General features: G+C 35.2%; 1 protein-coding gene across 4 annotated transcripts in view; it reads left to right on the top strand.

Moving 5' to 3' along the window:
- SYT14 (synaptotagmin 14) overlaps nt 1-13787 on the top strand; it is an 81629-nt gene that overhangs the window by 29420 nt on the left and 38422 nt on the right. For 3 of the 4 annotated variants that reach the window (XM_054279963.1, XM_054279962.1, XM_054279961.1), the window contains one exon: nt 3039-3257. The exons of the other annotated variant lie outside the window; for it this stretch is intronic. In XM_054279963.1, the coding sequence (XP_054135938.1) occupies nt 3039-3257 (219 nt within the window). The remainder of the gene's footprint in view (nt 1-3038; nt 3258-13787) is intronic. 4 annotated transcript variants of the gene reach the window in all.

Below are 13787 nucleotides of genomic sequence, written 5' to 3'. Positions count from 1 at the left end.
GAAACTTACCTGCTTTGTAATTAAAAAAAAAAATTTGCATGAATAGCTTATGTTTGAACTTTGAGGAGGTTTTTAAGTCCTCTGAAAAGGTCTTGCTTCATGACTTCTAATAATGGTATACATTCTTATTCTTTTATGATAGGAACTGGAGAAAAAATAAAAACCTGCTATCACTGAGAACTTCTGGATGCTTAGAAAAATCAGTGTATTATTAGAGACATAACTTTCAACTCTTCTTTCAAACATGTTGCTGCTGTGTTTTATACTATTCCGTTCTTTATGCAGGCTGATTAATGAACCTGATTTCCTATTTGTGAATACATTTCTTGTAATGTTAAAGGAGGCACCTAATACTGATGTCTGGCAGTGTATTTTTTGCCTGGTATACTCTGCTTTAATTATAGTTGTGTGAATCTGTAGAAGTTCCAATGTGGCAGGTTTCAACCCTTGGAGGGCTATATGAAATACAAAATTTTACCTTGTGTTACAGCAAAACACTTAGAGATTCCTTTTTCTGGGTAGCCTCTTGCAGTGAACATGTTAGCCAGAATATATCCTACTTGGTGTGATATTTTCAGTAAATGATCACTGAAATTGAACTTGCTTTATAGCCATCCATAAATGAGAAGAACCATATCTGCTAGACTTCAATTAATAGTCTAGAGCTGAAAGATCTAGTTTCTCCTTAGAGGTCTTTTAAGGCACCATTTTTCCTATAATTAGTAAAATAAGTTGTTGTACACATTGTGTGTAGAGCTGGTAACCCCACATCCAGATAAGGTTTTCTGACAATTTCCATTGCAAGATCTTACTATGAATTTTGTAAATTATGTGCCACATTTGAAAGAATTTTGAGAAAATTATGCATTCTTTCTGTCTGAGATCCTATTGTTTTTTGTCTTTTTCTAAGTTATAGTTTAAAATTTTTAACTGTTTCCAAAAAATAGGTTATGGGAAAAAACAAGCTGGGTATTTGTGCAAAAAAAAAAAGTAGAGTTCACCTCAGGTTTACAAAGATGCTGTGGCACCTTTGTGTATTGGAATATGTGCTTGAGATGTGGGAGAGCACTTCTCCCATGTCAGAGATGCCCATATTCTTCTATGAAAAACACCTAAGTCTGACAAAGTTGTAAATTTTTGGAAAGTTTGCTTTTTGAAAAGACATGGTAAACACTTCTTATACTTTGCTTGTTAAATTCACTGACCATCCCATTTGCACTCATATGCTTCATTGTAGGGATTGAAGAGCAGAGCAGGTTTTACCCTGTCTTTGATGCTTATGGTTACTGATGGACTCTGGGAGTTTGAACAGAAGAATTGAGAATAAACGTATTCTATGTGAGGACAGAAACTTCTGAACAGTAGGACCTGATGCACGTGATAGATTGGGATTTAAACTAGGAAAGGTGACAGCTATGGAGAGAAATGAGAACTTCATATGAAGGTGGAGAGACTAAAGGTCAAAGACCAAGGTTACATGAGTAGTTGGTTAAGTACAAGTAAAGACGTTGGGATTGAACAGCCAAAGAGAACAGAGGAAATCACCGTAAGAAAACAAATGTGGGTGCTTGGAGGGAGAACTTGGAGTGTGTGGCTGGGAGACAGGAACTTGGCATAGGATTCTACTTGTGTAAATGTAGCTTTCCAAAAAGTTTCTTACCTAAACTTGCAGCAGAGGTTTTTCTGTATGAGTACCTGGGAGAAAAAGACCTCTATGGGAAGTGATTCTTAAAAGTAGGAAGGACAGACCTCTGTAGTACTAAGAGGCAAACACTTGACTGTAAAAGAAATCTAGATGGCTGGCATACATTGAGTTAATTTAATTTTAACTGGCTAGTTTTTGAATAAGCTGAATCTCTCTTTCAGCAGGAATGAGTGAGACTGGCTGGGCATGAAGACAGACACTAATGGGAGTGGAAACACAGATCTGGAGCTGAGGGCATAAAAGCAGGGAGGGGAGAAGCAGTTGAGTGTGGCTGGGTACCATGTTAGACAACATTCCCTCAGATTCAGGAGCTGAGAAGCAGCATTATGGGCACCTCAAAGCTCTGCTGGTAATGGAAATGCACTGGCAAATCATATACCATAGGTTTGCTCTCAGAGTGGAGGTAATGCTAACTTCTGGGCTCACATGAACTCGTAATGCCTATTAGAGTCTGAGATCTACAGAACCTCTGCAAGGCATGTTAAATGTGGATAGAATCAAATTGAACTTTGGAAGAAGGGAGGAGGAAATCTTCCCTTTACAGAAATAAAAATACAGCAAATCTTTGATTTGTGGGATGAAGTCATGCTTGAGATGTAGTTGGAAAATGTTGGCCACAGGAGTAGGCACTGCAGAACTGCTATAAAAGAATTAACTAGATAGATTTTTTTCCCATGTAATTTTTGCTGTTGCCAGATGTCTGCAGGAAAAATCTGCATTAATTTCAGTTATTGAACAAGGAGCTGTTTATTGTAAGTTAAATAAAATTGTGCATGCAAACATCTTTCACTAGCATTTTCCCATTTGTTATTGTGAGTTTAAGCACTACTGGCATAACTACCCTAAAGATTATTTTGTTGTAGGCTTCTTTTTGTAAATCAGTTTCATTTCTATGCTATGCTACATGTTCACAGTGAAAATCAGCTGGGAATCAGCTAGGATCAGGAGCAGCTTGCTTGATATGTAAGGTATCCAAATGTGATATTGCAGCAGTGTTGGATTTCCTTGACATAAATTATTTTAAGCATTTTCCTACTTTATGAAGGGTTTCAAGAATGTCCATGTGCCACCTTACATTAATTGATCTGTTTTTTGTTGAATAAGTGGTAGTGTGGTTTTTTGGGGCTTAATAATCTTTCAGGTCTTCTAGAAAATGAGAACAGCTCTCAGCAATTACAAAATCACAATGCTTGTAATTACAACAAGGTATTTTTAAAATATTACAGAAATTTTAATTGAAATGGCTTAAATATCTTCAATGATAACCTCTTATGGTTATTTTCTTGTATTCTATTTTGAGCTGTAGTCGATTTGCTCTATTTTATTCAAACAGACAATTCTTATATGAGTAAAGACCAGCATGGTTCATCATCTGAGAGTGAAGATGAAGCACTGGGTAAATATCATGAGGCCCTGTCTAGAACCCAGAGTTCCAGGCTGCCAGTGGTGGATGGCAGACAGCAAAAAAACTATATATGGGAAACCAGACAAAAATATAGTCCCCTGTCTGCAGAATATGATGGATACAGTAGTGAAGCCTCAATAGATGAAGGTAAGAGCTATTTAAAAGCCTTCCTTTTATTCCAAATTTCACAATTGTGTTCTGGATAAGTAAGTCCAAGACGAGAGCAGCTTGGCTAGCAAATAGTCAATGTCTGCAAGAAATATCCAGACACCTCTTCTATTAGTGCATGCTCAAAAAAACTAAGAAAAGCACACACTTGTATACATTCTTCCAGAGATACTACAAATGATACCATATCTTGTTATATTAAGTTTCATTTAATTTTATCATTATTCATTTCATTTTTGGGGCAATTTAAGCTGTCTTTATTTAGGAAGGAAACATGGCAACTCTTGTTGAATTTGTGGTATTATAAATACAAAGAAGACATGTTATTTCTGTACTGATAAGCTGTTCTAACAAAAAAGTAAATGGAATTGGCTATTGGCTACAGTGCATATGGTCATTGCAGTGTGCATTGCTGGAATGTTCTGTATCTTTTCTTCTCCTGAAATGACACAAGGAAATTACTATAAAGATTAGGTTAATGTATTTTTCCATGGTGGTAAAAGTTGGATTTAAACAGTGAATGTTTTCTTACATGCTGTATATTTCTTGATTTTCACTTGGGGTGACAGCTTGATGTAGAGGCTGAGAGTTCTGCTGTCGATATTTTGTCAATATGCTTTTTGCATTTGAAAGTAGTTGTGTGAGAACTATGTCCATAGCCAGTTTCAAGCATGAAAAGTGAGTTTTTCCTGGAGCTAGGGAAAAGTCACATTCTGATACAGGTACTATATTATAGTAAGGTATTTTTGGTCTTTCTTTAGTATGTTAAAATGGAAAAGTTTTTTGGTGTTTGATGTTTTCTAATAAAAAGTGGGTATATGTCATTACAAGATATTTCACCTTAAATGTTCTATACAGTGTAGAAAGGCCTGAAAAAATTTACAATCTCTACAATTTGATATAATTAAATTACATAAAAGTCTGTTTGCTGTTGAAATTTGAAATTAGTATATGGTCATTCATGATTCTAAGCTAAAACTTGAAGGACATGAAAACCACATTCAAGTAACTTGCAGAGTAAAAGGATTCTCTTCTGATCATGAGAAAATTCATTTCTTTCTTTTGCTGTTAAATTGCAGGAAGGCAGGTAGTCTGAGTTCCAACAAACAGGGAAGGAGATGCAAAGGTGAGGTCAGGTGGTAAAAACTGATCCTTGAACACTGTGATGGAGAAGGAATAGGGATATTAAAAGTATGTTTGGTTTTAATATCTACTGAGATCTTTCAACAGTGTTGGTGGAGGGAATGTGAGAGGCTTTTTTATGGCTTCTGTCACTGTTGGGAAAGAATGATGATGTATATTAACAGGAGATGGAAAAATGATTAGCAAATAATACCAGATATGAATTATAAGAGAATTACACAGGCAGACTCCCTTCAGATATCTAGAATTAGGTATTTCTCTCTCTGCAGAACACTGAGGCTAGTTGTTAAAATAGCCGTAGTTACACGACTTCCCTCTTTCAATTTTGTAATTGCTCTGATTTTTTAATCCAATCTAGTTCATCTTCTCAGTGAAAAGTCCCGAGTTCATCTGAGCCTTTTACTTTGGCCATATAGGATTTAAGCTTCAAAGGCATTGTGCTAGCCTGTGTCCAATTTTTTTTTAATAATTGTGTTCTTTATCATCCTTTTAAGTCATCGGAATTTATATTTACTGATTTTTGTCCTGGGGAGTGATAATTTCCAGTCTGGAAATCTATATCAGGATTGCAACCTAAGACAAAAGAACCTTTTTGGCAAGTCCAAATATTGCATCCAGAAAGTTACAGTTGTTACCCCCTCCTTGTTTTTTGTTGTTCTTCTATTGCTAAATATATCTGTCACCAGGTCCTATTCTTTTTCAATGCTCTCTCCATTCTGGAAGCAGGGTGAATATAAATGCCATTTTAAAATTTATTGTAATGAAAGAGCATTCAGGGTTTGGAAGCAAAAAAAACTTCTTAAACAAAAGCTATCACAACATTCTAACTTAAAAACTTAGATTTTTTTAATCACATACTTCTACTTGCACAAAACTTTAATAATGTCAGTATTTTGCTTTTGCTGCTCCTTATGAGAGCATTCTCTTCCCACATTTTACAAGGAATGGAGAATAAACAGTGTTATTTTTTTGACAGCCTGCAATCATTCTACACCTTATGTTCGGCAAAATGCTTGCAAATTAGACTGAGGAGTTTGTCTCATTTTATTAATCCATTATTCTCAACAAAATTATGTTCAATACTATGAAAAAAAAAAGTTTTGGACATAGTAGCAGATTAACAACCTAACATTTTTCACTTCTCAGTGACCTGAAGGTGGCATGCTGGATTAATTAGTGTTAGTACTTTTTATGTTCTTCCTAAATTACTTCAAAGAATATTTGCACAATGATAAAAATGTTTTAGAATACAGGAAGAGACAGCGTATGCCTTATGTGATGATCATTACAGAGGGAAAGCTGCCCAACATAGAACTTTGATAAAAAGAGGTGACAACTTCATGAAGGCCTGCAATCAGAAATAAAGGAGAGATTATTACTACCAAGCTGTTCATTTGTGTTCAGAGAAGCAGTTCACTTAACAGAAGACATTAAAAATCTGATTCCAAGGGGGAAGCATCAGCATTCCAGATGTTTCAGTGTGATTTTTAAAAATGCAAAGCTTTTCTGTTCCTTAAACTTGGAAGAAAATCTGTAGAAGACTTAATGCCACAGGAATACTGAGGTTTTTTATTAAATACTTGGCTTTTAGAGGTATTGAATTATTTTTATAAGAAGTGTAAAGACAGATGATTGAACCATTTATTGACTCTTTTGTGGAACAAGCAGTGTGTTCCTATGCACTTTGTTTAATATGAGAAAAAATTGTCAGTGCATTTGACTTTGTGTGCTTCTTTTTTCTCATATGTGCTTTATCATTTCTACTTCTAAGTCTTTAACATTTTGGCTGTGCTTCCATAGTAAGGCACTGATCAGTCCATATGTTGAGCATATAACACTTGATAGTGTTAAAGTGAAGTGATGAGAGGACAGAATTAATTTTTGTCTCACCTCTGTTTTCCTCCTGCTCGTTGCCAGTAAAGCAGCCCCTGATCATTAAGAATAAGGACCAAGGGGGAGTGGTTGTTTTAAGGAGATCTGGAAGATCTGCTGAAAGATAGTAGATTTAGATTAGATATTAGGAAAAAATTATTTTCTGTGAGGGTAGCAAGACACTGGAATAGATTACCCAGAGAAGTTGTGGGTGCTGCACATCTAGCAGTGTTCCAGGCCAGGTTGGATGAATTTCTGAGCAACCTGGTCTAGTGGAAGGTGTCCCTGTCCAGGGCAGAGAGGTTGGAATGAGGTAGTCTGTAAGGTCCCTTCCAACACAAACCATTCCATGATTCCATGACTCTATGAATTCCATCAAAGATAGAGTAGTATGAGTAATGGAAATGATACTTAGTTTTCAGAATATGTTGTATTTTTCTGCTGAATTTTCTCTTCAGCAGCTAATCTCTCTGACATGTTCTATTTCGCAGTAGTGGGCTGAGTGTTTTTAAAGGAGTCAATAAACAGTTTTTCTGATAACTGTTTACTCTGAACTTCTGCCTTTTAAAATTCATTTGTTGAGATGTGTGTGTACTTAACTCTGCATTCACAAAATCTAACAGAGACAAGAACATAATCTTGTCTTTATTAATACACCCTGTATGTTTTGCTTGTCCTGCCAACAACGTGTTTAATATTAATATGTTTGCATCATTCAGACCACCAAAATGTCTGAACGTATTCTTTTAATGTTTGCTTGTTATCAATTCTGTAATTTGTTTATTACATCCTTTTTCTGGCTGCATGCCTCTAAAAGCATCATATTCTGAAGCCTGAAAAATTGTGTTGTATGTTTTCATAGCATTCTTTTCTCCTCTAGATGGCCATATTAATCTTCCTTTTCAGCATATTTGTATCGAACCCGCATGGCGTTTTGTATAATGGTTTTAATACTGAAATGAAGAAAGCTATATGTTCTGCAGGCTTTGTTGGTGTATTTTCATGATGGAATGTTTTAGTAACACTTTTGATGATTCTCTGCAATTCAGGGGTTTGAATTTTCATTCACAAATACCTGCTTTTGGCCAGTGTCTGACCTAATTAATATATTGTATTGCACATTTGATGCATTTAGATTTTTACATGTTTATATATAGATGCACAAAATGAAAAATAAATTACTACTGTGCTTGGATGCAAGTATTTCTACAGACTGTAGGCCATTGTAAATATAAAACTTTTACAGTGAACTCCTCATGGACAGGCTTAATTCCAGAGTATCACTAAAGGAGAATCTAATTCAATAGAAAATCAAGTTGATGAGAAATGTCAGCATTTAAAATGGTACAGAGGTTTACACCTGAAATTTTCAACTCTTGCACAAAAGACCAAAAGTCTTTAATCTAAGAAAAGAAAAACCTGTGTAACTACAGAATGTGTGGCTCAATCTCTGTGCTTAGGTCCAAAATTCCAGGGTCAGCTTGAAATTTGAAATCTTAATTTTGCCAATAATGTTGTTTTTGTATTTTCTAATATTATCCAGTCAGGTATGGATACTTGCTGAAGTGACCTATTTTTCTGCTTTTCCTGACAAAACTTCCTTTTAGGTTTTTATAAGGTGTATTCTGCTTCTTATATTATTTCCTACCATTTCAGTGTTGAATATGTAGTATTGTCTTTATGTGTTCCAACTGTTTGTAATATTTTGGAAGAGGGGATTAATATAGACTGTAATATTTATACATTTGTTTCAGAAAATAAAGAATAAAAATAAAGGGGGAAAAAAGGCAAGGAAACACAGCACCATAAGATATTTCTGTTGACAAAGAGTTTATGAATTGAAAAAGGAATCTAAGAGATAACGAAGTGTAAAAATTTTATATTTAAAATTGGCAAACTTTGTATTTCATTATATAAATATTTCTAATATCTATATTAGGATCTTAAATGGACCATACCTTCTTAATAATTTGAATTTCAAAAAGACATACAGTATTATATTGAATTGGCCTCTTTGTCTGCAGTAGTGGCTGCTTCCTCAACTTTGAATAGTCAAGCATTATACTGACAAGTTGTTGTGTTTAGTATCTCCATAAGCTTCATAGGCAATGTATTTTTTCTAAGGAAGGTGTAATCTAAATTCCTAAGAATTGAAGTTTTGAAACTTAAAAATGTTAGGATATATTGAAATTACATTTCAATATATCCTAATGATTATATTTTGAAATATATTGATTATATTTTGAAATATATTGAAATCACAGTTTTGCAGGCATTTGACAGGTCTTTGTTTCTGAAATCAAGATTCTCTGAATCCCCTGAGATGAGAAAGGTAGAAGAGGAGAAGAAAACAATTTGGTTTTTTTCATAGTTAATTTGTGATATGCTTAAAGCATTACCTTTTAAAAACTGTGCAAAATTCCTGATTAGGAGCTAGCAAGGAGAATTGATCTCATTTTGAGGCAAAATAAGTCACATTGTGAAGGAAAAAGGAGTAAGCTCACTTGCTTATTTAGCATACTTAGATATACTTTATTTAGCTATAGTTTACCAGTTCAGTACAACCACAGGTTCCATCTCCAGCCTGTTTTAAAATCTTTTTCTAACTTCTCAGTTGGTAAAGCCCCCTGGCTGAAGACATGTTATTTCTGAGATTGGCCCAAGTGCCTTAGATTTCACAAGGTTTTTTTGAAACATATGGAAGCACTAAAAGACGGCAGCGAGAAAACATAAGTTCTCTTAAATGAGAATCTGCTGCTCTAGCAGGCATATGCTACTGGATTTTATCCATCTTTTCCATATTGTGAAGGTAGATTATGGTTATTTTTGTAGTTTGTCTTCTCCCCTTCTATTCTTCTCTAGGCTTTCGGCACTTTATGTTGATGTGTCTGTGGACATATGTTTGCCTTGTTCCTCAGTGTCAATCTTTGCACGTGAAGGCGACTGTTCTTCTGGAATCTCTTGGATCTAATTCTTTATGCGGCTTTTTGCCTTTTTTTTTTTCTGTCTTGTTAGTTTTCATGTCTCAGGAAAAGTCTCCTCACTGAATTACTTAAAGTATATATAGAGATTTCCTCATAGTATCTTTCCAATGTAAACACTAAAAGCTCTTTCACAAGCATCTCAGAAGCAGTATAGAGGTGAATCTCCCCAGTCTGTTTAAGCAACCTGGCGAGTTTTCATTAGTAAATACATTCTGTGAAGCAAGATCCTACTTGTTCAGACTTACTAAGCTGAGGTGAAAGCCTTTGGACAGACTGAGAGAGGAATTCACTCAGTGAATTCCATGATAACTCTACGTTTTGCAGTTTAGTTTCTATCATTATTCCTTGCATGTAAGTAGATCTCTTTTCAAGCCAAGTGTGAATGAAAACTGACTGTTTTGAAATTATAGAGTGAGGGCCTCTGTATGGCTGTATTGTGTTCAGCAAAATAAGGAAGTTCTGTCAAAACTGGTCTCAGTAAAGTTCAGATAATAAGAATTACAGGCAAAAAATATGTCTGCCGTGGAAAAGAATTGTGTAGTGGTAGTCACACTGAAGGACTGAAAGCTCATTTGAACACTCAGTCATAAATAGTTATTTATCTTCTTTTTCCTCTAAGAGGTGCTAAAGAAATAAATGAATTCAGTGAAAAGAGTATTTAGGAAAAAGGTGGCCACCCACTTTTTTCTTAGGTGTCTTTATCAGATTACCTGTGAGATTTCTCTGGTGTAACACCTATTGGAAGGAAATACTCATTTTGTTCTGCAAGTTTGGATAGGCTTAGGGCTTCAAATAGTACATTGAAGGTACTTTGAAAGGTTCTTTAGTGAAGAGATTTACGATAAGTCTTAAGACACCTTCAGAGCTGTATTTCTAAATGCTTCAGAGTGTATTTTGAAGGCTGAATCATGTTGCAGCTGTGAATACTCCTGATATTCCTACTTGTGTATCTTATGTGATAGTACTTGTGTACCATCAATTCATATTACTGATGTACTTTTTGGAGATTTTGGGGGATTTTTTAGTTACAGTATTTCTTTAATTGGTCCAGCTTCCTCGTTCTTGTTTTTTTTTTTTTTTATTATGTGGGCATATAGCCCTGACATTTTTTATTCTAGGAGTAATTAAAAATCTTCCTGTAGTGTACAGGAGAGTGCAGTGATACAAGTGGTACAAAGTTCTGATTCCTGAACATGTGTGTCTGCCTCCTCTGGTTAATTGAAACAAATTTTCATTGGCTCCCAGCCCTTAAAAATCGGAGAATGATGGTATCTTGTGACTTTGAAGCTTCTGGGGAGTGTGGCTGTTGAATCCATTGCCATATCAAGGGAATATTTAAGGGTAGTTTTGTAAAAAAGATACTTTTGTAATTCAAGGACATGCAGAATCGTGTCTAACCTGATTTGCAATGCTTTCTACTTAGTGACTGTGATGTTGTGGGTTTGGGTTTTCTTGTGTTTTTTATTTACCCAGGTTTTTGCTTGGGGTTTAGTGGGATTTTTCTGAGTTCCACAGTAGCTTCCTAGTGCATTATGACAGACCTCTATTGTTCTTCTGTAATAGTGGAAGACAGTTCTCTTAAGTGCTTGAAATTATGATGCGTGTTTCCACAAAATATACTCAACTGAGCATTGCAGAGACTAAGGTGATTTAAAGATTAACTCTTTCTCTGTCTTTTATTCAGTGTTACAGAATTAAAATATTTTTTCCTTCCCAAGAAAGTATAACTGCTTGTCTTGTGAGAAGTTCCTGATAGAAAGGAACTTTTCTTGTAAGCAACTGGGGTATGAGCATGTTGAGGTTAGCTTCTTTACGTGTATGCATAATGCTTACAAATTCTTGAGTCCTGGAATAGGCTGAATTCACAGATGGGGGTAGAAAGTACATGTGCAATTCAGTATTACTCATGGCATTTTCTTGAGGAATGTTATGGAGGAGGCAAGACATAAACAGGGATTGAAATGCAAAGGAGATCCATGTCTGAGTTGAAACACAGTTTGGAAGAGAAAGGATTTACTTAGAGGACTTGTGAGTTTAAAAGCCAGATAGGTAGTATCAAAGCTGTGCAGTCTTTTCAGCCAAAGGAAGTGCATGAAAGTGCTTGATAGCATGAATTTGGGTAATTCTGAAATCATGGGTTTACCCTGTGAAGAGCAGCAGAGATGCTGGGGAGAAAAAGATGCTGTTTAAAGTATGCATATCATCTACTGCTGAGAGAAGAAACCCTAGTAACAAAACTCAGAGTTAGGGATGATGACAAGATTTTCCACAGGAAAAATTCCTTCTCCAGCTAGACCAGCTCCAAAGAGGAGGGAAAACTGTCTTCGAATGGGAATGGGCTTTTTCTCATGATGTGTACAAGTAAGCAAAGCAGTCTCTCAGATTAGGTTCCTCCTGCCAGCATCTTGAGTTCTTTGAAGAAATATCCTTGCATTGATGTGAGGGCTTTGAAGAAAGTCACCCTTAGTAATGTGACATCTCTGAAGTGATGTAAATCATACATTAATGATAACAGGAAAGTTTCCATTTTATTGTAAACTTACTCTTTTAATACCTCTCTTCCTATTTGAATCTGAAATTTATAAGATCATTGATTTGGAAAAGTTCACAGACTGAAATAGTGACTGAAATAGTTTATATTTAAAATAGATGCTCTACATTCATAAAATGTAGAACTGTTTTGTTATCACAACAGACAGTACTGTATCAGCTGTAAAGACCATTTCCTTGATGAACCAAGTGCTTTTGCTGATTCTGAGGGTTCATGGCTCTATCATGGAAGAAGTGACTAAGAAACAAGATTGAACAGTAGACTGGAAATCTCTGTGTAGACATTATTAGGTACCTTGGGAAAAGAAATTTTACCCAGTACTCTGCTTACCTCCTGAGAATAGTCATGCTGCTTGATTAGCACAACGGAGCAATTTAGGCAAATATGAGAACTAAAAACTAGAACAGCTTTCACAAAATGGAATAATAGAATGTTTTGGGTTGGAAGGGACCTTAAAGATCATCTAGTTCCAAACCCTGCCATGGGCGGGGATTCCACCCACTAGATCAGGTTGTCCTGATCCAGGCCCCATCCAGCCTGATCTTGAATTTTACATAAGAATATTACAAAAGAATGGCTTACCAGTTCTTCCTCCATAGCCGCTGTGGATAAATGGAGCATTCTGCTCACCTGTAAAGGTTAAAATCAGAGGATTTTTAACTCTAGTCCGAAACTAAAGTTTGCCTCCCAGTTATGCATTTTCCCTGTAGGTTAAGGAGAGGTTACCGTTAGGACTGTTTGTTTATATTCTAAGCACATTACATTTTAACCTTCTCTTTTGTAAAAATACATTAGGGGTTTTTTGTAACTGAACTCTTTTTCTCTTTGGTTACCTAATGTAGATTATTTTCCTTATGCATATGTATAAGTTTCATAGACATGCTATAACTATCTTGTAAGTATTCTCTTGGAATGGTTTAATGAATATTTTGCCCTTACACAACTTGAACGGTGTTACCATTTTAATCTGATAACATGAATTTTATTGTTAGGATAACTATTTTCATAGCTACTTTGAGTATATTATTGGAGACTATATTGTATCTGAGTAAACAATATAAAATTGTGTCTGTAGCTTCTGTGGAGGCAAAGATCCGTAATTTGTTTTCTTGCAAAATGAGTTCTTATTTGCTATTTGAAACACTTGTCTTATGAAGTTATCCTAAATTTTAGGATTTGTTGGAATATTTTCCTTGGGGAAAGGGTAAGCATGATATGTTATACAACTTGAAGTAGTTTTTTGGTTTCTGTCCTTTTAGTTTGAGGCAAGCTTTTGGGTTTTTTGGGGGTGGGATGGGTTTTTTGCAATTACCTTTCCTCCACTGTATTTAGAAGCTGGAAATGGATCCTTAGCTAATGTCATTGCCATGCTTCTGGTCATTTTGGTGCAGGTGAAGATTATCTGCTGTGAAGGAATCATGGTCTCATGAAATCACACAGGAAACCTTAAAGGGAAAATTATTTTATTATGGAAAATCTGATTCTGGTCCTTTGAGAGAAGATAGCAGACATGGTTAACTAGGTATAAGATTTTCTGCGTGGTCACCTATGCCCAATTCAATTAAAGCTTGGTCTTTAAATTTGTAGATAGAAAATCTTGCTGCATTCACCCTCTCACCACTTTGTAGTTCAGCAGCATGTGTTTTTGTGTATATATTTGTACAATTTGCTTGAAAAAATTGACCCAGCTCTCCATTTTGACCTTTGGTTTCAGTCTTGTTGAACCATTCTTAATTTTATCCTTCAAAGTATTTTGTAAAAGATTTTCAATTATCATGATTTCCTAATTATTTTAATTTTTAAAGAAGTTTTATCACATTCCTTTGCAAATATATCAATTTGTCAGATAAAGGTTAAAAATTAAATACATTTTATTCATGTTAAAGTCACACCCAGCTTATTTAAAGGCAGCTTTGACTTAGAGTTGCAAGCCTGAGGATATTGATTTGAATTATGCAT

This window comes from Melozone crissalis, unplaced genomic scaffold, assembly GCF_028551555.1.
Source record: "Melozone crissalis strain CALT ecotype California unplaced genomic scaffold, PUWL_Pcris_2 ptg000027l_1, whole genome shotgun sequence".
NCBI lineage: Eukaryota > Metazoa > Chordata > Aves > Passeriformes > Passerellidae > Melozone > Melozone crissalis.
The sequence above is the reverse complement of the archived record's forward strand: the minus strand, read 5'-3'. Positions and strand labels throughout refer to the sequence as shown.